Source organism: Asterias rubens, chromosome 3, assembly GCF_902459465.1.
Source record: "Asterias rubens chromosome 3, eAstRub1.3, whole genome shotgun sequence".
NCBI lineage: Eukaryota > Metazoa > Echinodermata > Asteroidea > Forcipulatida > Asteriidae > Asterias > Asterias rubens.
In genome coordinates, this window is record NC_047064.1 from 658,105 (window position 1) to 680,603 (window position 22,499).

Here is a 22,499-nt window from a genome sequence, read left to right on the forward strand (position 1 = left end):
CAGTTAAGGCAAGCAATGGTGAAAGACTTCTCTTGAAATATTATTCCATGAAATGCTTTACTTTTTGAAAAAACAGCAAAACAATATAAATTCTCGTTAACAAGAATTACGGATTTATTTTAAACACATGTCATGACACGGCGAAACGCGCGGAAACAAGGGTGGGTTTTTCCGTTGTTTTCTCCCGACTCCGATGACCGATTGAGCCTAAATTTTCACAATTGGAAGCCTCCTCAATACTATGAAGTAATGATTCTGCAACTGATGTTGACAAGAGTGCTACATCATGGAGACGGATCTCTGGATAACGACTGCTCTTTCTTTCTTTAAGCACAATTCCTGTTTGCTGCTGAATACCTCGTAAAGCGTGCCTCATTATATAATCCAGCACAACCACGAAGAGGAAAGGTGCTAAAGTAAATAACAAAAGGATGGTCAGATAAATCCAACCTAAACAATGATAGAAGATTTAAAGGATGTATTCTAAATGTATCAAAATAATAGCCTCTCACACATTCAGCAGTTAAAAATTTTCAGTTTTAAAAATAGACTTCACACAAGTCCCTCGAATTAATCTGCATCTCAACCTACATCGCTTTGACTGCCTCATGCATACTTCTCTCAACTGGTTTACCGACGTGATGTATTGATTCTTTAGGGAGGGGACCGTCCAAAGTGGCATTTTCATCATCTCTTGGGGGGTGTAGTCTGAGCTAGCTGAGAAAAGCCACGCCCGAGCGCTCTGCTTAGTGGTGCCTGACATAAACCAAATCTGGTTACTCATCGCAAGAAAACACAAGTCTAAGACTTCAGTGGGTTGTACGACATGTTGTTACAGACAGTGTCTTCAGCTGGCATACATTTGGTCAGCGTTTTCTCATTTGATTTCAATCTGTATGTCATCATTACTACGGCACACGCCGTGTGTTACTTTAGATTGAAACCATGTCGGAGTGGGAAAGAAATCCAGGAATTTAATGAAATATAGATATTTGAAGGTTGCTATTCAATTAGATTAGAATGGGTGGATGAAGGGGTGGGTGGGTATAGGGCAAGGTTGAGAAATGGGATTGCATTGGATGGGTTGAGTGAAGAGGTACAAGTGGGAATGCATTAGGATGGGTGGATGAATGGGTAGTGGGTATGAGTAAGGTCGAGGGTGGAACACTGCATCTTAGAATGGGTGAATAAAGGGTAAGGTTGAGGAATGGGTTTGCATTAGGATGGGTGGATGAATGTGTAGTGGGTATGAGTAAGGTCAAGGGTGGAACAATGCATCAGGATGGTTGGATGAAGGGGTGGGCGGGTAAAGGGTAAGGTTGAGGAATGAGGATTGCATTAGGATCAGTGGATGAAAGGGTAGTGGGTATGAGTAAGGTCGAGGGTGGAACACTGCATCTTAGAATGGGTGAATAAAGGGTAAGGTTGAGGAATGGGTTTGCATTAGGATGGGTGGATGAAGGGGTGGGTGGGTAACACTGGGTATAGGGCAGGGCTGAGGAATTGCAAAACTACCACAGGATGGGTGGATAAATGGGTGGGTGATTAAATGGTGGAGGAAGGATAAAGTTGCATTTGAATCAATTCAGTGGAGGGAGGGTTGTCGGGTGGATGGGATGGGTAGAGGGCAAGAGGGAAAATTGCTTGTCAGTGATTTATTTACATTGGGAGTGGAACACTTATTCTCATAATGTCATAATTCCTTGAATTACATGATTGTAAGCTACGCATCAAGCTTGCATAAAGATAAACTTGCTATCGCACAATCGCGAGTGGAATATTGAAAAACATAGCGCCTCTGCGTCCCATTACTGATGAAATTTTGGCCGCAGACGAACTTTGTTTTCAGCATTCAACTCCAGCCTGTGTGCTAACTAAAAAGTATTACCTCGTGGGATTTTTCAGACAACTCATTTGCATGGCGGGAATCTGAGGCTGCAGTATGCATAACCTACCTACATGTACAGCCAGTTTGTTTAGATTGAAATTCTCTGCATAAACAATCAAGACAATGAAGACATCATTGTTTACTTTCTACCCCCAGTGGTCAACTGTCTCCATCATTTCTCCAGAGTGTCTAGAAATCGCATCTCCAATTCACTTTCTATGTTTTAAACGATTCTTAACATTTTCTTTATTTTTTCAAAAACTAATGTTTTCAAGTATTGAAGTCTCACTTTAAAAGTCAAATCTACTTTCAGAGATCATATTCAACACCTTCAAATAATATTAAAGATGCTGAGAATGTTTTTTTTTAATGATTTAATTCCAATATAATTAAATTCCAAGACTGACTGTTCTTTGCCCTGAGTGTTTGTTCAAATATTGTCTGTCTGCCAGTGTCTATCGGGACATCCAGCACAAGGAAATGCTTGAGTGAGGTTTGGTTTGGAGGGAGATGGAATATGGCACAAATTTAAAATCAAGCTTTTTAAAGGCAGTGGACACTATTGGTAATTACTTTAAATAATTATTAGCATAAAACCTTACTTGGTAACGAGTAATGGGGAGAGGTTGATGGTATAAAACATTGTGAGGAAAGGCTCACTCTGAAGTGGAGTAGTTTGAGAGAAAGAAGTAATTTTCCACGAATTTGATTTTGAGACCTCAAGTTTAGAATTTGAAGGGTGGAATCAAGCATCTGAAAGCACACGACTTCGTGTGTGACAAGGGTGTTTTTCTTTCATTATTATCTCGCAACTTCGATGACTGATTGAGCTAAAATTTTCACAGGCTTGTTATCTTTGACAATTACCAATAGTGTCCACTGTCTTTAACAATTCTTGGCAGTAGGGCACATGCTCAGACCTATGGAGCAATATTAGCAAATGCACTCTCATAACTGCAATTGTTTTATGCTCTGCATGTTTGGCTGTGTTTTTCACATTTTCAATAGTACACAAAAATATCCCTTCAAGAGACACATTTATACACTACATGTACATGTAGGTGATGAGAAGGAACGTATGGTTAAAGACACTGGACACTATTAGTGATTGTCAAAGACCAGTCTTCCCACTTGGTGTTTCTCAACATGTGCATAAAATAACAAACCTGTGAAAATTTGAACTCAATTGGTCGTCGAAGTAGCGAGATAATAATGAATGAAAAAAACACCCTTGTCACACAAATTTTGTGTGTGTGTGCTTTCAGATGCTTGATTTCGAGACCTCAAATTCTAAACCTGAGGTCTCAAAATCAAATTCGTGGAAAATTAATTCTTTCTAAAGAACTACATCACTTCAGAGGGAGCCATTTCTCGCAATTTTTTATACCATCAACCTCTCCCTATAACTTGTTACAAAATAAGGTATTACTATTTTGAGTAATTACCAATAACTATTTTTAGTAATTACCAATATTGTCCACTGCCTTTAAGCGTTGCATTTTGTTGCTTGTGTCGTAGACCTATTTCACGACCCACATTCTGTGTAGAGCAGACACTACGTGCAACACACCAAAAGCAAACTACATATTCAAAAAGAAACTTTACCATATAATTGGGTTACTGAACCTACAATAATACACAAGTAACACACCATTGATATTGTATTTTTGTAACTTGATGTCCTGGTTTCTCATTGTTGCATTTGATCTTGAGATGTTGTGTTTGCATTGATCAAACAAGGAAAACAGTTTCATATAATTATTACACTATACAAGAAAAAAGTATAGTGTGTCATTAGTTTCCTTGGGATTGTTCACCCAGTAATTTTTTGTAATTTATATAGTTTTTATATTGTTTGTGTATATTGTATTTGGCCAGTGTATGTCAAGTTTCTATGTTTTTAACATGGACAAATAAATAAAATCTAGTCTAAATCTAATCTAAATTTAATCTAAATCTAATTACATGTAGTATAGTGTACAGAATATTGTGTCAATACAGTGTGCATGTATGAGAGTGGGAACCATAAATTCATTACATGTTAATTTGGTTGCAAAAATATCTAAGTTGTGTATTATTTGATCATCTGGCTCCATCTGACAAGCCTTAAACATTTTAGATGTTTGTTCATGGTGATATGGTCTAATCCAATAATCAATTTGTGAATGTTTATGGAGTTTGCAGAGAAGTTTAACCAATACTTTTTCTGGTATATTCTTTCCTTGCAGACAAGTTCTTCGGCTTTGATGGCCGCAATTCAACTTGGTATTGGTCATTCAGTGGGAAGTTTAACCAATACTTTTTCTGGTATATTCTTTCCTTGCAGACAAGTTCTTCGGCTTTGATGGCCGCAATTCAACTTGGTATTGGTCATTCAGTGGGAAGTTTAACCAATACTTTTTCTGGTATATTCTTTCCTTGCAGACAAGTTCTTCGGCTTTGATGGCCGCAATTCAACTTGGTATTGGTCATTCAGTGGGAAGTTTATCAGCCAAACCAGAGAGAGACGTCCTTTTACAAGACTTCGCCGTCGTCGAGAGTATATTTTTCCCAAGGTTAAAACTTAAGACTTTTCTATTCTATAAAAATATCTTATATTATTGAATACTGTGGGGGGGGGGGGGGGGAGCTCATGCACTTCAGAGCATTTCAAACTATATCAGGACAAACCCAAGAGAGTTTGAGGAATGTGGTTTACTGTGCCAGGCTTGTATGCTTTGTTTTTGAAATGGCACCAAGTATGGGGCACCCTTTGAGGAAATTGTGAATTCCACTGATGTTATTGATTTCACTGATGTTATTGATTTCACTGATGTTATTGATTTCACTGATGTTATTGATTTCACTGATGTTATTGATTTTACTGATGACATTGATTTCACTGATGACATTGATTTCACTGATGTTATTGATTTCACTGATGTTATTGATTTCACTGAAGTTATTGATTTCACTGATGTTATTGATTTCACTGATGACATTGATTTCACTGATGTTATTGATTTCAGTGATGTTATTGATTTCACTGATGTTATTGATTTCACTGATGTTATTGATTTCACTGATGTTATTGATTTCACTGATGTTATTGATTTCACTGATGTTATTGATTTCAGTGATGTTATTGATTTCACTGATGTTATTGATTTCACTGATGTTATTGATTTCACTGATGTTATTGATTTCACTGATGTTATTGATTTCACTGATGTTATTGATTTCACTGATGTTATTGATTTCACTGATGTTATTGATTTCACTGATGTTATTGATTTCACTGATGACATTGATTTCACTGATGTTATTGATTTCACTGATGTTATTGATTTCACTGATGACATTGATTTCACTGATGTTATTGATTTCACTGATGTTATTGATTTCACTGATGTTATTGATTTCACTGATGTTATTGATTTCACTGATGTTATTGATTTCACTGATGTTATTGATTTCACTGATGTTATTGATTTCACTGATGACATTGATTTCACTGATGACATTGATTTGATTTCACTTATTTCACTGATTTTGATGATTTTATCTGATTTTAACTTCCATTCAATCCTGTTGCAGTGAGGGGAGTAACATTACACCAGCACACAGTTATCCAGACTTTAGATTCAAGACATATGCACCAATTGCCTTCCGATATTTCAGAGAACTGTTTGGAATTCAACCGGATGACTTCTTGGTGAGTTGAGATGCATGTCAGCCATATTTGTTAATTTCTATGGGGAGAGATTGGGTGAATCGGTTGTAGGCCTGTATGCTTCATTTTTAAAAAGGACACGGACACCAAGGCATTTTCTCCTTGGTAAAGGGCATCCTTTGAGGACATTTTAAAGTTCTACTGGAACATTTCAAGGGCACAAAGGGGGCATGGAGGCAATCGCCTTTGTTGGTTCTGTGAAGTATCAGGCCTGATGTGGTAAACAATTTCTCCCCCACCCCTTCCCAGGATTATTAACAGTCAGTTCTTATACACATTTTATGCACCAGGATCTTAAAGCACTTATTGATATCGAAGACTGGGGTTGCTAAGGTTTTGAATTATGACACCTATTTACACTACACCCTGTAAGTGTTTTACAAGGTGACAGGCAGAGTCGGCAGCCAACCATACCAGAAAACACAGAGGCAAACCCCTTCTATTAACGATACCTGTACTGAGTAATTTTACATTCATTTCACAACAAATGGGACCAACAACTTCATGTCCCATCAAAGAAAGAAGTAGATGTTGGTTTAAGTGCCGTGCTTATGGACAAACATGTCAAGACCAGTACTCGAACCCACACTCTGCTGATCAGAAACACCAGAGCTTGAGTCCACTCAAGCCACAAATACATCTTGTATTCTTAGAGCAATGGAAAGAGCAAGAAATAGACAAATAAAAAACATTTATTTCTAAAATACATTTAAGAAGGATCAGTCGGTTCTTATACAATGCTTTATTAACGGTCTCTTAAAGAGCTTAGTGATCTGTATCTAAGACTGATTTGTTATGGTTTTGAATAATAACACCCATTGATAATGCACCTTGTAAGTGTTTTACATGGTGACTGGATCAGTATTGAGAAGAGTAGGGGGAAAGGGGTAGGCAGTAGAGCAGAAATGTGGTAGGAAAGGTGGGATGGAGTGGAAAGGAGGGGTGAGAAAACATATAATGGAGGGAAAATGATAACAGAGTGTGTAGTGATATTGTACCGATAAGGAAAAGGAAAAACACCACGGATCAGCAACACTAGAGCTTGAGTGCACTCTCATGCCACACTATGCCACAGAAGAGGGGAAGGGGTTCAGCAGAAAGGAGTAGAGGAGGGGGAAGATTGGAGTGGAGGGGTGGGGAGGGGGGCATGGGATACATGTCAGAGAAATTACAAGAGATTATAGTGAAAGATAAGGAAAAGGGAAAAGATAGCACAAGATAAAGAGAACCACTGTCTACCATTGACATCAATGCTGAGTTCCTCATGGATATCTTAGATTCAATGGAATGATTCATAATGAATTCACAGACGTCTCTAGCCCTGACCTACATGTATGCCACCCACCCCCTTCCTTTCAAATGTCTGTCTTGGTTTTAGTCTTGGAATAACACAGGATTTCACAGGCATGATACTCTTCAGTTTGTTTTCTGATTTTTCTGTTCAGCTTAACAACAGCTGTATCCATGGCAACGAGGGTTGAAGATGTCATTTCGTTGGGTGCCAGACAGCATCAAATGAGATAAAAATGGATCAGTTACAAAAAAATTCTCGTTGGGACAAAGTCATTTCCTGGGCATGAAAAATGTGAGGAATTAGATGAAAGATAATGTTTGCTTCAGAAACGAAGAAGTCTAATTTGAGATTGGTACCCGTGCAACCAGGTGTTTAGGTGATTAAGGTTGAGCAGTGAATGACAGCTAAATGATGGGTTCTTGTAAGATGCTTTATTTCCAATCTGTGACATGGCGGGAATATGATGGTGTTTCTTGTCTTGGTTTTGGCACCAGGGCGGCAGAGAGAGAGCGGAGTGACGTGCTATGAATCTATTACGAGGGTAGGAATGTTGTTAGGTACACAACAAACATAATTGGCTAGGAAGGAACTGGCAACGGATCAGAGCAATGAAGGGAACCAGTGAATACCAAGTGAGATACTTCCGTGTATCCCCCAGTGCGTTCAAGTAGTAGCTTTGACGTCATTGTTTTGGCTCACTCAGGACAGACCCAAGTAAAACAAGTTCGTCCCAGGTGCATGGCGTCATGCCTCAAACAAGTTTCAATGGCAACCATTTTTTTTTTAATTCAGCATGACACTTTCAGAAAGATTGACACTCATAAAACAGCAACTTTGTGAGCATTAAGTCACATTGTGGATTTTAAAAAGGATGTCATATTAAGTTTTTTTATCAAAATAAGAATAGGTTTTCAATAGTAATATTAATGTCTCCTAAGAAGATAAACAAGATGTGGTTAATTAAACTCATTTCCTGTTCCTTTTCAGTATTTAGCTAGTACAACCCAGATTACATTTGGATGTTGTACTGTACATGGCTTATCGTTGCTTAGCGGTCAAATGGCCACTGATTTTTTTTTATCATCATTTCAAGTTCCGGTCTTGACACATGTGTTTGTTAACCATCATTGCGTCATCGTATGGATTGGACGTATTATTATGTAAAGCCTTATTCCCATGTGTTGTGTGCAAATGTATGCACGAAAAAGCACCAAGTACACTTATTATCATAGAAGAATAGGGGTTCACCCCATTGTTTCTGGCATGGCAGGCTGCATAAAGTTTGTGCCACAACTACATGTACATGAGCATGTATGGTTCTTACGATTTCAAACATAAATCTGCATTCCTGTAGGAGATAGGCCTATTACTTATCGGATATGAAAAGCACTAAATAAGAACTGTGTAATACATGTACATATTATTTAAACTACCTGTACATGTACATCTGTAACTAGTCATCAACATCTACAAAACGTATGTATTGTACACGGAATGTGTACTGTACATGCATACATGTATACTACATACATACATTAGGCATGTGATGTGAAGTGTAGATATACATTATTCCCTTCATCAAGGTACATACATTAAATCCGCATCAGTGATAATGCATGCATTGCCTGTCTGTCAAACACAACAAATTGCTGATTAAATATTGTGATATTTCAATGTTTTCAAATTTACGTAAATACCACTCATCAATCAAATACAAGTATTTGAATTGACAATAATCAAATTTGGGTACAAGAGATTCTGGTGCTGATATTCCACTAGAAACTACTGTCCCATTTATATGAATCTAAAACACACATTGTGAATGTGTACACTGTGCATCAATACTCATTGATATTACATGTGCCTGAGCTTCACAGACGTCAATTCACATGCTGGATAAATTTCTGTTTTAATCATCACTATTTGATTCTGTCTCTGACGTGCGTACTTCATCAGGCAAGAGAGACAAACTACCCTAAGGTTCTAACCACCTTCTTGATCAATTGTGTTCGGTAACTCTCATATTTTCAAAAACAGATGAACAAATATTTTGAACAAAATGATGTGTTTTCTTCGTGAGAAGCGAGAGTATTGTGTTACTTCACCATTAGATTAGAGAGATTAGACTTAAGATTTGTCTTGAGGGAGTGAGGTTGTAATTTTGACGACACATAACATGTTTTGTTACTCTAAGGCAGATTCTATTGAAGTTATACATTAGGGCTCGGTACATCCTTTGTGTTTGCAGAGAGTAAAGTGAAGTGATAATTAGATTGGATGTACCTGTGTAAAGTCGTCTTGGGCTGAGAGGAGAGTCTTGTTAATTGAGGTGATTGACCTCTAGCCATGCGTGGTGTTGTCTTGTGAGTGTTCAGTTGCAGCTGAGATGCTTAGCATTCTACTTGCCTCAGGTTTTAAAAGCTGGAAGTTACATGCTCTATTACAGTGTTTGTTTGGCCATTTATACAAAAAATCAAAGTTTCTTAGAATTCTCACTCGACCAAAAAAAAAAAAAAAAACACAGGCTGTTTTTTATTATGCATTATTTCTCTTTGTCTCAGTATACAATTGAAAGAAACACCAAAGTTCACAGTTTTTTTCCCATGTCCAACTTGTTTTTCATACATGTAAGCAAACTCAGAGTTGATGGAAATGAAAATGATTTGCAATTTATTAGTCAAATTCTTACTAGAATATCAGTAGAAGAAACTAAATCTTCTGTTGATATACAGAAGTGCCTAAGATGACAGATTTTACCCATGTGATGTCCAACTTGTTTCTTCTAGTAATCTCAGTGTATAGAGAGGGGAATGATAATGTTCCAATTTATTAGTCAAACTCACTACCTGCAATTTGGACAATGTGAAGCTTCAAGAGCAGCGAGTCTGTTTTGTCTGCAACCTTCTACTAGATTCTTAGAGTATGGGTATAAAGATGCACCAGTGAACATCACTACTCAAGGATGAGTAAGTTATTAAGATGTAAAGCCTTGAGACTTCTTATAGGGCTCAGGGGTATATGTCTACTTCGACCCTTTCCCACTGGAGAGATTTTACTGGAAATTCTGAGAAAAATTATATGACCTTTTCACACCTCGATTATTCACCCTTCAAAACTCAATAGGTACCCTTCATTTGGGTGTGGGGTTAAGGGCTAGGCTTACAGTTTTCATTTTCCACAGAAGTGTAAACTGAAGATGGGTGAAAGTGGGGTTCAAATTCCCCAGGGTTTCGGTGGTGTGAACAGGGCTAAGATAATGCCTGAAGCCTCTCTCATTGTCCTCTAGTCTTGCCTCACCACAATGCAATTACTTGTTTAGTCCCTTGGGTCTGTCTGTCTGATGGCATTGTCTGTCTGTCTGTATTAATGCATGCAATTTGCATGTAATTAACTAGGAGTCGCTCAAATGGACAGTGAACTTGAGCTGATGCTTTTTGAGCCCATTTCACAAGTCATTATGGGCTGTTTATAAACATGTATCTCTAACGGCCTGGACGCTTGGATATATTATTCTAATTATGCTGAACCAGGGTCGATCGGCACAATCTCTCTACATGGGGACAAGGTTGTCAATGTGTGTGTAAAACCTCAACCCCATGATGTCGGCCATGTAATTTGATTAAGAGACCTTAGTGATGGGAAGAGGGGGGGGGCGTGGCGTGTTGTAACGTGTACCTTTGCCACTGTATGCAGATTCTGTGCGTGTAACGGAAGAGCAGAATTAAATTAAATAAATTAAAGGCTATCAACACCATACATGTGATTGGGAGACCGTCTCTAATTGAATTAAGAGAAATTAAGTGTAATAGGTACATATGTACATGGATAAGGGAACATCAAATATGCTAAGCAAAATAAGCTTACCAGCCAAAATACCATGTCACATACATGTATGACTGGTGTTGTTTGATTGGTTATTTTTTCTTGCTTAGCAGAAAAATTGTTTTAACAAGCAATATTTTATGCTTAGTACAGCTCTATGACATTGAGCACAGGTCCATGAAGACAGAAATTTAATGGTTCCAAAACGCAAAGGTATGCTTTGTCTATAAATAGCCTGGAAGGTAAAATAAAGCCTACACTATAAACAAGTACATGTGTGTAGGATAGCCGATTAAATACTTGACTAAATATTCCTACGTTTTTCCATATCATGTCTGATTAGGCTATCCCTTGAAATATTTTTGTTCTCTTAAAAATTAAAGGATTGAAATGAAAATGTTGGACTGAAAACCAGTGCTGTAGCATTCCTTGAAAGGACATTGCTCTTTTTGTAAATCCTTTAGGTCTACCTTATGTTTTTGGTTAATCTACCCAGGCTGCCTGTCAATTTAGGGTCTTATTGAGGTTCATACACGGAACACCTTAACGTCATCAGAGATTGCACATATGTTGCAATATATGATACTATATGACCTTTACAGACTGAGTAATGGCGTTATAATGTACTGTCTGTATGAATGGATTGTTACTATACAAACGTGTAAGCTTCAAACGCTCAAACTGAGTGCCATGAGAGCACATTTCACAAACACTAGAATGAAAGACGACAATTGTTTAACAGATGTTGGACACACATGAACGATACGTGGATGTAATTTATGCAGATAGACAGCTTGGTTTAAAAATACAATTAACGATGAACCTGTATGTCATGTTGATCAAATTTAAATGTCTGATTTTTAACTTGCTGTCTCAGTCAGTAGTATTTTGTTGTTAATCTTGTTGTTGGTTATAAAATACAACAAACATGTAACATGTATCATGTTGATGAAATTGACATGCCTGGTTTTAAAATTTTATCTTGTGTTCTCATTTATGTCAGTAGTGTGCTGTTGTTTTGTAATTTAAAATTAACTTATTAAATGTATTTTCTAAGAAACACAGCCAAATACTCCTGTGATTTTGTTTACGTGAGTATTTGGCTGTGTTTCTTAGAAAATACATTTAATAAGTTGATATTTTACCAGCCTGATGAACGTCTTTCATGAATTTAAAATTAGCAGAACAAGGCCATAGGAAAAGACGATTGTAAGAACAGATGAAAATTTCTCTGTTTTTAGATAAATATCTTCTTCAAGAAGTAAAATCTCATCGACCTTGGAAGACAGATGATTTTCCATTGCAGCACCGCATTTCTGGAATCAGCTATCCCTAAAACCTCTAATAATATTCACTCATTCAAAAAGTCTCTCAAAACACACCTACATTTAGTTCCTCTTAACTTAATTTTCTTTTGGTCCCTTTACCTTGCTTGATTTTCTCTTCCTTTGGTAGAGCGTCTTGAGCAACTTTGGTGGATTTGTGCACTTTATAAGACCTTGTCATTATTATTATTGTTGCCTAAGATGGTCCGGTCTAGATCAAAAGCTAAGGCCATCTACCCTACGCCTTGAACACCCAGCAGGGTGGATATGTGCGCATTACAAGTCTTATTATTTATTATTTATTTATTTTTTATTATTATACCGTACTTTACACTTTAGTCATTTTCCGTTTTGATTCTTTGTAGATATCTCTGGTAGATCAGGCTTTACGAGAGTTGTCTAATCCTGGAGCTAGTGGAAGTGTCTTCTATCTTACTGATGATGATGAGTTTATCATTAAGACTGTACAACATAAGGAAGCAGACTTTCTTCAGAAGCTGCTACCCGGTTATTACATGGTAAGTCAAACATCTAAAGGTTGTGGGTTCAAATCTCACCCGAGTCATATATCCCTATGAGTTGTCTAATCCTGGAGCTAGTGCGAGTGTCTTCTATCTTACTGATGATGATGAGTTTATCATTAAGACTGTACAACATAAGGAAGCAGACTTTCTTCAGAAGCTGCTACCCGGTTATTACATGGTAAGTCAAACATCTTAAGGTTGTGGGTTCAAATCTCACCCGAGTCATATATCCCTATGAGTTGTCTAATCCTGGAGCTAGTGCGAGTGTCTTCTATCTTACTGATGATGATGAGTTTATCATTAAGACTTGTACAACATAAGGAAGCAGACTCCCTTCAGAAGCTGCTACCTGGTTATTACATGGTAAGTCAAACATCTTTGCATCTTGAAACGGAAGTTCATGAGATTTGTTCTTCAATTTAAAGGTAGATTGGCAAAGGTCGTGGGTTCAAATCCCACACGAATCATTTGCCTGTGATTTAATTTGTTTTTCTTCACAGAACTCTGAAAAGTACTGAAGTATACAGTGCACATCAGTGTGAGGGTAGAACCTTTCACTAAATATGAAGGGTTTTTTTCCCCTTTTTAAATGCGCCGTTTTAAAGTCACCTGGAAATATTTTTTTTTTTCTTTCAAACATAAGAGTATGTGCTTACGAATAATAAAACAATTTTTTTAGTAATTGTTTGTCACGATTTATATGTTTAAAAAATATATAAAGTTGTTAGGGGGGCTGACTCCGCCTACCCCTTTTGTGACGTCAATCGAGGCAGACTTTGCCTGCAATGCGTATAGTAAACACACGTGCAAAGTACATGTACGTCCAAGTCGTGAGTTGGTACATTTCAAAAAGTGTTTTTCTGCATTCAGCAGCAATACACCTGGTCGGCATTGCCGGAAAAAAAACAATTTTTTTTTTTTTTAAATGTACAAACTCACGACTTGGTCCGTACATGTACTTTGCAATTGTGTTTACTCTACGCATTACAGGCAAAGTCTGCCTCGATTGACGTCACGAACAGCGCCCTCTCGGGTCGGGGTCTACTCTTAAATTTGTAAATAACATAAGAACTGGTTTTTTAAAACCTTAGTTAACTGTTTATTCACATTCCACTCATCAAAACACATATATTAGTGACAAAAGCTTTATTTTGAAAAAGTACCACTTCCAGGTGACTTTAAATTCATCACTTTGCAGGGTTACAAAATTTCAGTTATTTTTCTTATCAACATTTAGAAAAGCTTAACAAAATTAACTCAGATTTTTTGTTTTACACAGAATTTTGAAACACCTACAACAGAACAAGGGTAATTTTAGTTTCAAGCCCCCCCCCCCCCCCAAAAAAAATATTAAAAAAATAAATAAATAAATAAATAAATAAAAGCGGACTGAAAGAGTCAAAGGAAGGATCTGAGCTCCTCCTTTGGGATTATTATCTTACGGGTCCTCCATGACTGGAGAGGGATTTATTAATATTTCTTAAGACTTAAGAGTCATTCATTATTCACATAAATACCCATTGGCTCTTTGTCTAGTACATGTTGTTCATGACGCCAGTACATCCCGACTTGCAACAAATTACATGTAATGCATGTATTTTTTTCGACAGGAAAATAAATAAATAAATTCTGGAACATCTGGGACGTTTTTCCTCCCAAATTGCTTGAGCAAACAAAGTTGTAAAATTTGATCCCACGCAAAGAGAGTTTGGATGAATAATCATGCTATGTCAATGTGTAGTACCACCATATTGGGTGTGACTCATTTACACTAAAACCAATATTTCATTTGCAGATATTGTTTTTGTCTTTTGGTCCATTTTGTCATTTTCCAAATAGAATAGGAAATAAAATTAGCTGTTGCAAAATGCTTACCGACCAAAAGGACCAATAGTGTAAAATAAAAAAATAGTTAATTGACCTCACTTTGACCAGACTCTGCTAGGGTCAAAATGGGACAATAACTGTTTTTGCAATAAATATTAATTTAACCCCATATTTTACATGAAGTTTCTTTCTTTACCGCTCTAGAATCTGAACCAAAACCCGCGAACGTTACTACCCAAGTTCTATGGATTGTACACCTACCAGAGCGGAGGTCGTAATATTCGTCTGGTTGTTATGAACAACTTGATGCCATCAGACATTACAATGCACCAGAAGTTTGACCTGAAGGGGTCAACATACAAGAGGAAGGCTTCAAAAGCTGAGAGGCAGAAGAAATCTCCAACATTGAAAGATTTAGATTTTATGGAAGTGCATCCGGAGGGTTTAATGTTAGACACTGCGACTTACAATGCTCTGGTGAAGACACTACAGCGTGACTGTAGGGTAGGTACTATGTGGAGCTAGATTTATCCCCTTCTTGGTCCTCCCCTCTCAGAAAAAAACTTTGGTATCTTTATTATTGTTTGATATTCTAGATCTAGATACATTCAGACAGGCCTTGAACTTTCCTCTGGAAGGGGCAGGGCATGTGTCCTCTGGTAAGGGGCAGGGCATGTGACCTCTGGAAGGGGCAGGGCATGTGTCCTCTGGAAGGGGCAGGGCATGTGTCCTCTGGAAGGGGCAGGGCATGTGTCCTCTGGAAGGGGCAGGGCATGTGTCCTCTGGAAGGGGCAGGGCATGTGTCCTCTGGTAAGGGGCAGGGCATGTGTCCTCTGGAAGGGGCAGGGCATGTGTCCTCTGGAAGGGGCAGGGCATGTGTCCTCTGAAAGGGGCACTTCTATGGGGAAAGGTCAATTTGTATTTGAACTTTGCAAAAGGGCACCACAGTAAAAGCACAGGGCACCACGTTCATGTAAGCTGTAGATGCTTCAATTTCCCTTCATCCCAAATGTCCTCCTATTTTGCTCTCTGGTTATCTGCTGGCAGCACAAATACTTCTTATGTCAGTAAAGTAACCGGTAACCATTTGCCTCTGAATCTGAACTAAGTCGGCAACACATCCTAATGGAAACATCACACCAACTATTTGTGGAGAAGACACTGAAGAAATTCCAGTTTTAATTGTGGGAGAAAAACCCCTTTATAGGGTAAACCCACGCAGTCAAGCGGGGGAAGAAAAAAAATCTGGAAAACAAAATCCACATGCAAGGCTCCGGTCTGGGCTCGAACCGGGGTTCAAAGAAGTGAAAGGCATATAGAGAAATAACTTAGCCAGCCTGACTACCAATACTTACTTACTGTGGATTTTCTCTCTATTTCAGGTCTTGGAAAGTTTTAAGATTATGGATTACAGTTTACTGGTGTCAATGCACAATGTTGACCAAGCAGAGACTGAAAAGGTAAGTCTTACTGGAGGAGTGGTGGAAAACCCAGGTACATGACATATAAAATGGAACAAAAATAGCTTGAAATTGCTTTGAAAATATTGTCATTACAACCAGTAGACAAGCTGCTATCTTCCCTCCGCATCACTGATCCCACAAAGAATGCATTCATGATATAAGTATTAACGTTCTATAATTGTAGCAATTATTATTACTTTTTGTAGCAATTATTATTCCTTTTTTTTTTTTTTTTGGGGGGGGGGTTGAACCAACGACCTCCGGATTAACGTGCCGGCGCTCTACCAACTGAGCTATCCCCTGGTGATCCCCTGGATGCCGCTTCCCAGGTTATATCGGAATTTGGGTGTGATCCCTGGCTACACGGCAGTTGACGGTTACATGGCTTCTGACTGGCACCTATTGACGAAATAGGGACACCGCTAATATAGGGCTAGATAGCTCAGTTGGTAGAGCGCCGGGTTGTTGGTTCGAATCCCACTCTAGTCAATTCTTTGTTCAACCCCAAAAGTCATTTAAAAAATTACCCAGTCAGTTTCCCTTGTGGTTTATATTGATAATTATTATTACTGTGATGACACATTTAACAAAGTGATCTTGTATTTTTCTTTGGCTGTGGTTAGCGCAATGAAAACAACAGTACAGACGGCAACACAGAATCCAGAACAGCTGATATTCAGCAACCTCAACAGACCTCTGAGATTATTAAACGTCCAACGATGCTCCGAAGTCTCTCAGATTCAGGTTCGGCTGAAGAGCATCATGGAGATAAACCACCTCACAGATTAGAAAGATCCAAGTCTTATCTTAATAAATCCAAACGGCCTGCTTTCTCGACAACGAGAGAGGCGATTCAAGGGCATACGAAGGAAACATGGGTGCCAGAAGATGAAGAGGAACCGTAAGTTGGGAATTATATTTCAAAGGACTCTTAAAGGCAGTGGACACTGTTGGTAATTACTCAAAATAATTGTTAGCATACAAAATTACTTGGTAATGAGCAATGGAGAGCTGTTGGTAGTACAAAACATTGTGATAAATGGCTCCCTCTGATGTAACATAGTTTTTGAAGAAGGAGGTTATTTCTGACTCAAATAATAAAAGACTTCAGCTGAAGCCTTTCAATATGCTTCTGACTACACAAAGAAATGCTTCATGGTTGTGTTTTCTTTCATTATTTTTTTGCTAATTCGATGACCAACTGAGCCCAAATTTTCACAGGTTTGTTATTTTATGCTCATGTTGGGATACGCCAAGTGAGAATACTGGTCTTTGACAATTACCAAAGGTGTCCAGTGTCTTTATTATTTGTTCTTTTGATTCATCAGTGCATGCCTCTAAATAACCCATGGCACACACCGTATTATTTTGTGTTTTATGTTTTTTGTTATTTTCAGGAATGGTGGTATTCCAGGCAAGAATTTCAAAGGAGAACGTATCGAACTGTTTATAGGAATTATTGATATATTGCAATGCTTCAAGTAAGTATAATAGTAATAATAACTTTTTTTTATTATAGCACTTTGTACAATCGAAGGGCGTCTCACATCAGTTCCAACACTATTACCCCTGGTCACTGGGCCATTTAATTAATTCACTTAGTAAATATGAAATATTATATAACACCGAAGCAGATTCTTGCCATTTGATTGGAGGATTGTCTGTCACGCGATAGCAAATAAAAGTACTATTGCACGCTACGCCACTCACCGTGCATTTTTCGTTCCATCCGATAAGTACAATTGCACGCTGAGCAAAAAACATCACTGTGTGCGCGTGTCTTTGGTAACGCAGCAGGGTTACTACAATGCACATACTAGCATTCGGCAACTGCGTGTCTCAAAACAGCTGTACTACAGAACGCACATTGTCAAACAGGCGACCCAAAAGAAACGGGTGTAATTTCACAATTAGAAATTGTAGGCCTACGCGTTGTTTATTTTGAACGTTGTATCCTCCAATCAAAATGACAAAGATCTACTTGGATATTATAAAACAAATAATGAATGTTTTTCATTCGTGCAATAGTGCAAATATGTTCATTCATTGAAAGATAAAATGTTCTATTCAACTCGGCTCCGCCTCGTTGAATAGAACATTCCATCTTTCAACTCATGAACATATTTGCACCATTGCACTCATAAACATTCATTATTTGTATACTATTTGCTGTAATTCTCCACTTTGCATGACAAGAATATAACAAAAAGATAACATTATTTGAAGAACTTAGTAAGCATTGATACAATCGCATGGCTTTTATTATGTTTCCTTTCTCCCTATCCAAACAGATTGAAAAAGAAATTAGAACACACGTGGAAGAAAATGGTGCATGATGGAGACACAGTTTCTGTTCACCGACCGAGCTTCTACGCCTCGCGCTTTCAAGAATTTATGTCCAAAACTGTCTTCAGGAAGATGCCACGTAAGTCAAGAGTAGATACCAAAAGATGATTAGGATTCAACCAGTAAAACTGTCAATCAGTAAAACTGTCAATCAGTAAAACTGTCAATCAGTAAAACTGTCAATCAGTAAAACTGTCAATCAGTAAAACTGTCAATCAGTAAAACTGTCAATCAGTATATTGATAACAGATATTTTTATCAACTGATGAGTGTTGATTGAAAGACAATCTTTAATTTTTATTGTGACATTGGATGTTTCTCTTTTCTTGTGCCCAATGCACCCTTCTAGTGACCGTTTTTGTATGGTTTAACACTAACCAAAGACTGTCTGCTGTTTTGCAGAACAAAAAAGAAATAAAAATTGTTGACCTTTGGTACCAGCCACCTATTACTTTGGGCTAGACTCAATTTTTTTATCAGAGTCAAGAGAAGATGAAAAGGTTGTGTGCAGGTTGTTGGCTACGGCTATTGCTGTTGCTATGGTTATCCTATGCTTCAGCACATGTTCACCAAGCCACAGTCACACATCCGAACACAGCCTCAGATTCCTTGTTGGCCATGGGGGGGGGGGATGTAAGTGGATATTAATTTGTCTTGAGAATCAACCAGATTGCTGTGTGAAACTAACCCTAGCAGTGCCTTTATGGCATGCATTTTACTCTTTTAATTTCAACTATATTTTAGAAAATACAGATACAAATTCTTGATTCAATGACTGCAGTCAGGGCATGCACAAGTTCTAAAGCTGACTTCAAACCTTCATTTTGGTCACAACAAGAACTTTTAAAAAGGTTATTTTCTAGACATGTTGTGACTATAAGAAATGCATTATAAACAGGGTAATTGATCAGCCCTACCAATACATAGGGTAATTGATCAGCCCTACCAATACATAGGGTAATTGATCAGCCCTACCAATACATAGGGTAATTGATCAGCCCTACCAATACATAGGGTAATTGATCAGCCCTACCAATACACAGGGTAATTGATCAGCCCTACCAATACACAGGGTAATTGATCAGCCCTACCAATACATACATGTAGTCCAAAAATTCTGTTCAGAACACTGCTTGGGTTAAAAATTCATTCCTTATCTTACTTTTAACAAAAAGATGGCATAAAGATAGCCAGTGTGTTTGCTTTTGTTTTACATTTAAAAATACAAAGTGTGATATATTTTGAAGTGCTTAACAATTCTTCAATGTTTGTTGCTGATTCTTATATCCATGTTTTTTACAAACTGTAAACAGCTTGATTGGTTGAGCTTTGAGTGTTGTGTTCTCCTGCGCATGAGTGACTTGATTTTCACCTCATTTTTGCGTGTGTTGCTTTATTCTTTCTTTTCTGTTTTATTTTTTATCCTCTTTTTGATGCTACTGACCTTGCATGATTGATGAGTGACTAATACCAGTCTATTACATGGTAATATCTTCAAGAAAGCTGTATCATTTTCATCCATTTGTTTGTTCCCCCTCCTCATTTATCACTTTCCATCATATTTTCGTTGGTGAAATGTTTTTTTAAGCTGATATTAATTTCACAGAATGATATAATCAAGCCTGTATCTGCTCTGACTGAATAGCTCATTCTTTTAAAAGCAAATGATGCATTGCTGTCTTTTTTTGCGGCTTATTTAAGGTCTTCTTTATGTCGGTTTGACTAGCTCTCTCTATGAAGACAATGGCGGTTGTTCATCTTGACTCACTTTGTCATAACTTTACTTTTAACTGGATCACAAACTAAAGGCCTTTGTTTTCTATTTAGCAAAACTTGTTCTCGTGTTTCACAATAAGACAATATAATGGGTTGCATGGGTGGCTAGTGTATAAAGTCCTCGCCTCTCACCACTCTCGCCCTAGTTCAAATCCCGGCTGGGGCCATATGTGAGTAGAGTTGTGCGATGTTGCTCTGCAGCAAGGGTTTTTTCTCGGGACACCCTGTTCTCCTCCCTCAGGAAATATCAATCACTTTTTATCTCTAGCCATGCTCTGTGGTCGTATATGGGTTGCCGGGCTGGCTGACAAAGGGCAGCCTTGCATGCCTGCGGTGCAAACTTGTTGTAGACCCCGTCCTTCACAATTCAGATTCTCAGCTGAATAAGTATGATTAGCCTCCCAAATCATTTAAAATCCTTACCAATTGAGCATACTTTATCCTGGTGTATCACACCCTTAGCAGCGGCTTTGGTTATGGGTAATGCATGAACCCCATTCTACAACATTGTTCTGCAGTCAATAGCCAGTAGCCATAACCAAAGTGGCTTCATTCAGACATGGCTGTAGTAGATTGTTCATTGCTGTAGCTTAACAATAGAGGGCGCTCTTCATTAATGTATCAATAGAGGAAACCTCCACTTGGGATCCAGATTGGTTCAACTTCATAATACAGGGATTAATTAACAACTCAATAAGAAATCCTGGAGTTTGGTTTGCACAAGTGATGATCATCTACTCAAAGGATTTTTTATTGAATCGTCTGTCTGTAGCATATTCATTAGACTGCGACCACTGCCAACTTGGAAGAACTGTACAAGATGATCTGCTAATGTAGGATGATTTTGGACAACAACAAAAACGGCAATAAACCAAAATTATTTAGTGATGTTAGAGGTAGCACAAGTCTCATGTCTTTGAGTAGTGCTGTCTCTGAGAAGAACCGGTGGTTGACAACTCAACACTATACCCAAAGAGACTAACACACGGTGCTACTGTAAACCTCACCTAATTATACATCCCCACCATGCAAAGTTTCAATCTCTTTAATGTGCCAAATACACAGAGAATGAATAGAGCTCTAACTCAGTGACCTTTTACCTGGTCGGAGCTTGTTTTTTTCAGATGATGTCATCAGTAGTCATGTGATCCGAGTATAACCTAAAAAACATGGCCACCATTACTAAACCATGTACATAATAATTTGAATGACATTGTTAATCAATCTAACCGACACAATCCACCGACTAATGGTAACCATTGACATAAATAACAAATTTTACCCATAAATTTATGTAGTTTCTATTCATTAAGTTTGTTAATTTTTAAAGTGCACCCTTTTTAACCCAAATTAAGAAGACTGTAATGTACTTGTAATTAATTTCTTTGGCCACTTTAATAGTGGCTTGGTTTTTGAAAACAAAATCATTGCACGTTTTTTCTTACTTTTCTCTCAGTACAAATTTTGTAATTTTTAAGTCACTTTATGGGGTTATAATGATGTTGACTTTTATAGACCTTTTTATTGTTGATAAACAAACTGCACTGGTTGCCATGGACAGCCGGATGATAGTAAAACACTCAATCATGTTAGCAGATGTTTTGACCAAAGTCAACATTGCGGCAAACTTTCAACCACAAAAAATACAATATGATTTTTGAATAATTGAGTAACATTGTTAGAAACTGTTGTATCTGTTTTTGCTTTGCATTTATGGCTTTCCTTAGTTTTCCAATTTTGAATGACAAAAACTTTTGACTACATTTGACTACATAACATTATAATATTGAAGTCCAATTATAGCGCAAGTATCTTCTGAACAAGGTACTCAAGGCGCTAAGTATATACAAACTTTCAGAAAGATAGGTTATTGTAGCGATGAATGTATGACATTGCAATAGAAAGGTCTATATTGTTTCCTCGTTGTTTCTTTTGGGAATTGATTTTTGTGTTGTCCGTTTTGTTTAGCACTTGGTTATATTCTTTTGAGTTTACACTCAGTTTCACAAACTGTAGCAAAGTAAATCTTTAGAATCATGAACTGTAGAGAAGTAAGAATCATGAACTGTAAAGAAGTGCATTCTTACTGAGGTTCATCAAACGTAGAAAAGTGCATCTTTATTAGGATGAGTTCGCTTGGCATTTGTTGATATGTTGATCCCCTTCCCCTAATGGTTTGCAATATTTGTCTTGGGTATCGTATTTCAAACACTTGTTTCTTTAAAGGGATGATACTGGTTTTGACAAGAGGTTAATTTTATCCAACCTTCAAGCACAGTACAAGACGTTGACAAAAGTCCACACTGTTATTAGAATGCATTCAAAACCATCTTTAAAGTTTGTTTGTATAAAAAAGAACTTGCTGTAAAAGAATTGTTTATCTCTCTCTCAAAATGTGAATCATATTGAAATGAGATCTTTATTACTGGTCTGTAGTCCCTGTAACTCTATAGCAAGTAGAATTAGTTGATTTTGTTTGAAAAATAGTTAATGGCCTGATGTTTCCATCTTAGCAGAGTCTT

The 22,499-nt window shown here is 37.6% G+C and overlaps 1 protein-coding gene across 4 annotated transcripts in view; it reads left to right on the forward strand.

The window, feature by feature from the left end:
- The window catches only part of LOC117287775 (phosphatidylinositol 4-phosphate 5-kinase type-1 alpha-like), a 43,293-nt gene that overhangs the window by 9,656 nt on the left and 11,138 nt on the right, over positions 1 to 22,499 (forward strand). For 3 of the 4 annotated variants that reach the window (XM_033768291.1, XM_033768293.1, XM_033768292.1), the window contains exons 1-8: positions 4,317 to 4,443; positions 5,465 to 5,582; positions 12,407 to 12,559; positions 14,597 to 14,896; positions 15,775 to 15,852; positions 16,479 to 16,756; positions 17,253 to 17,336; positions 18,147 to 18,280. In XM_033768291.1, the coding sequence (XP_033624182.1) occupies positions 4,331 to 4,443; positions 5,465 to 5,582; positions 12,407 to 12,559; positions 14,597 to 14,896; positions 15,775 to 15,852; positions 16,479 to 16,756; positions 17,253 to 17,336; positions 18,147 to 18,280 (1,258 nt within the window). In that variant the 5' untranslated portion in view covers positions 4,317 to 4,330. Of the gene's footprint in view, positions 1 to 4,312; positions 4,444 to 5,464; positions 5,583 to 12,406; positions 12,560 to 14,596; positions 14,897 to 15,774; positions 15,853 to 16,478; positions 16,757 to 17,252; positions 17,337 to 18,146; positions 18,281 to 22,499 lie in introns of those variants that run through there. The other variant, XM_033768294.1, reaches the window with a different exon arrangement.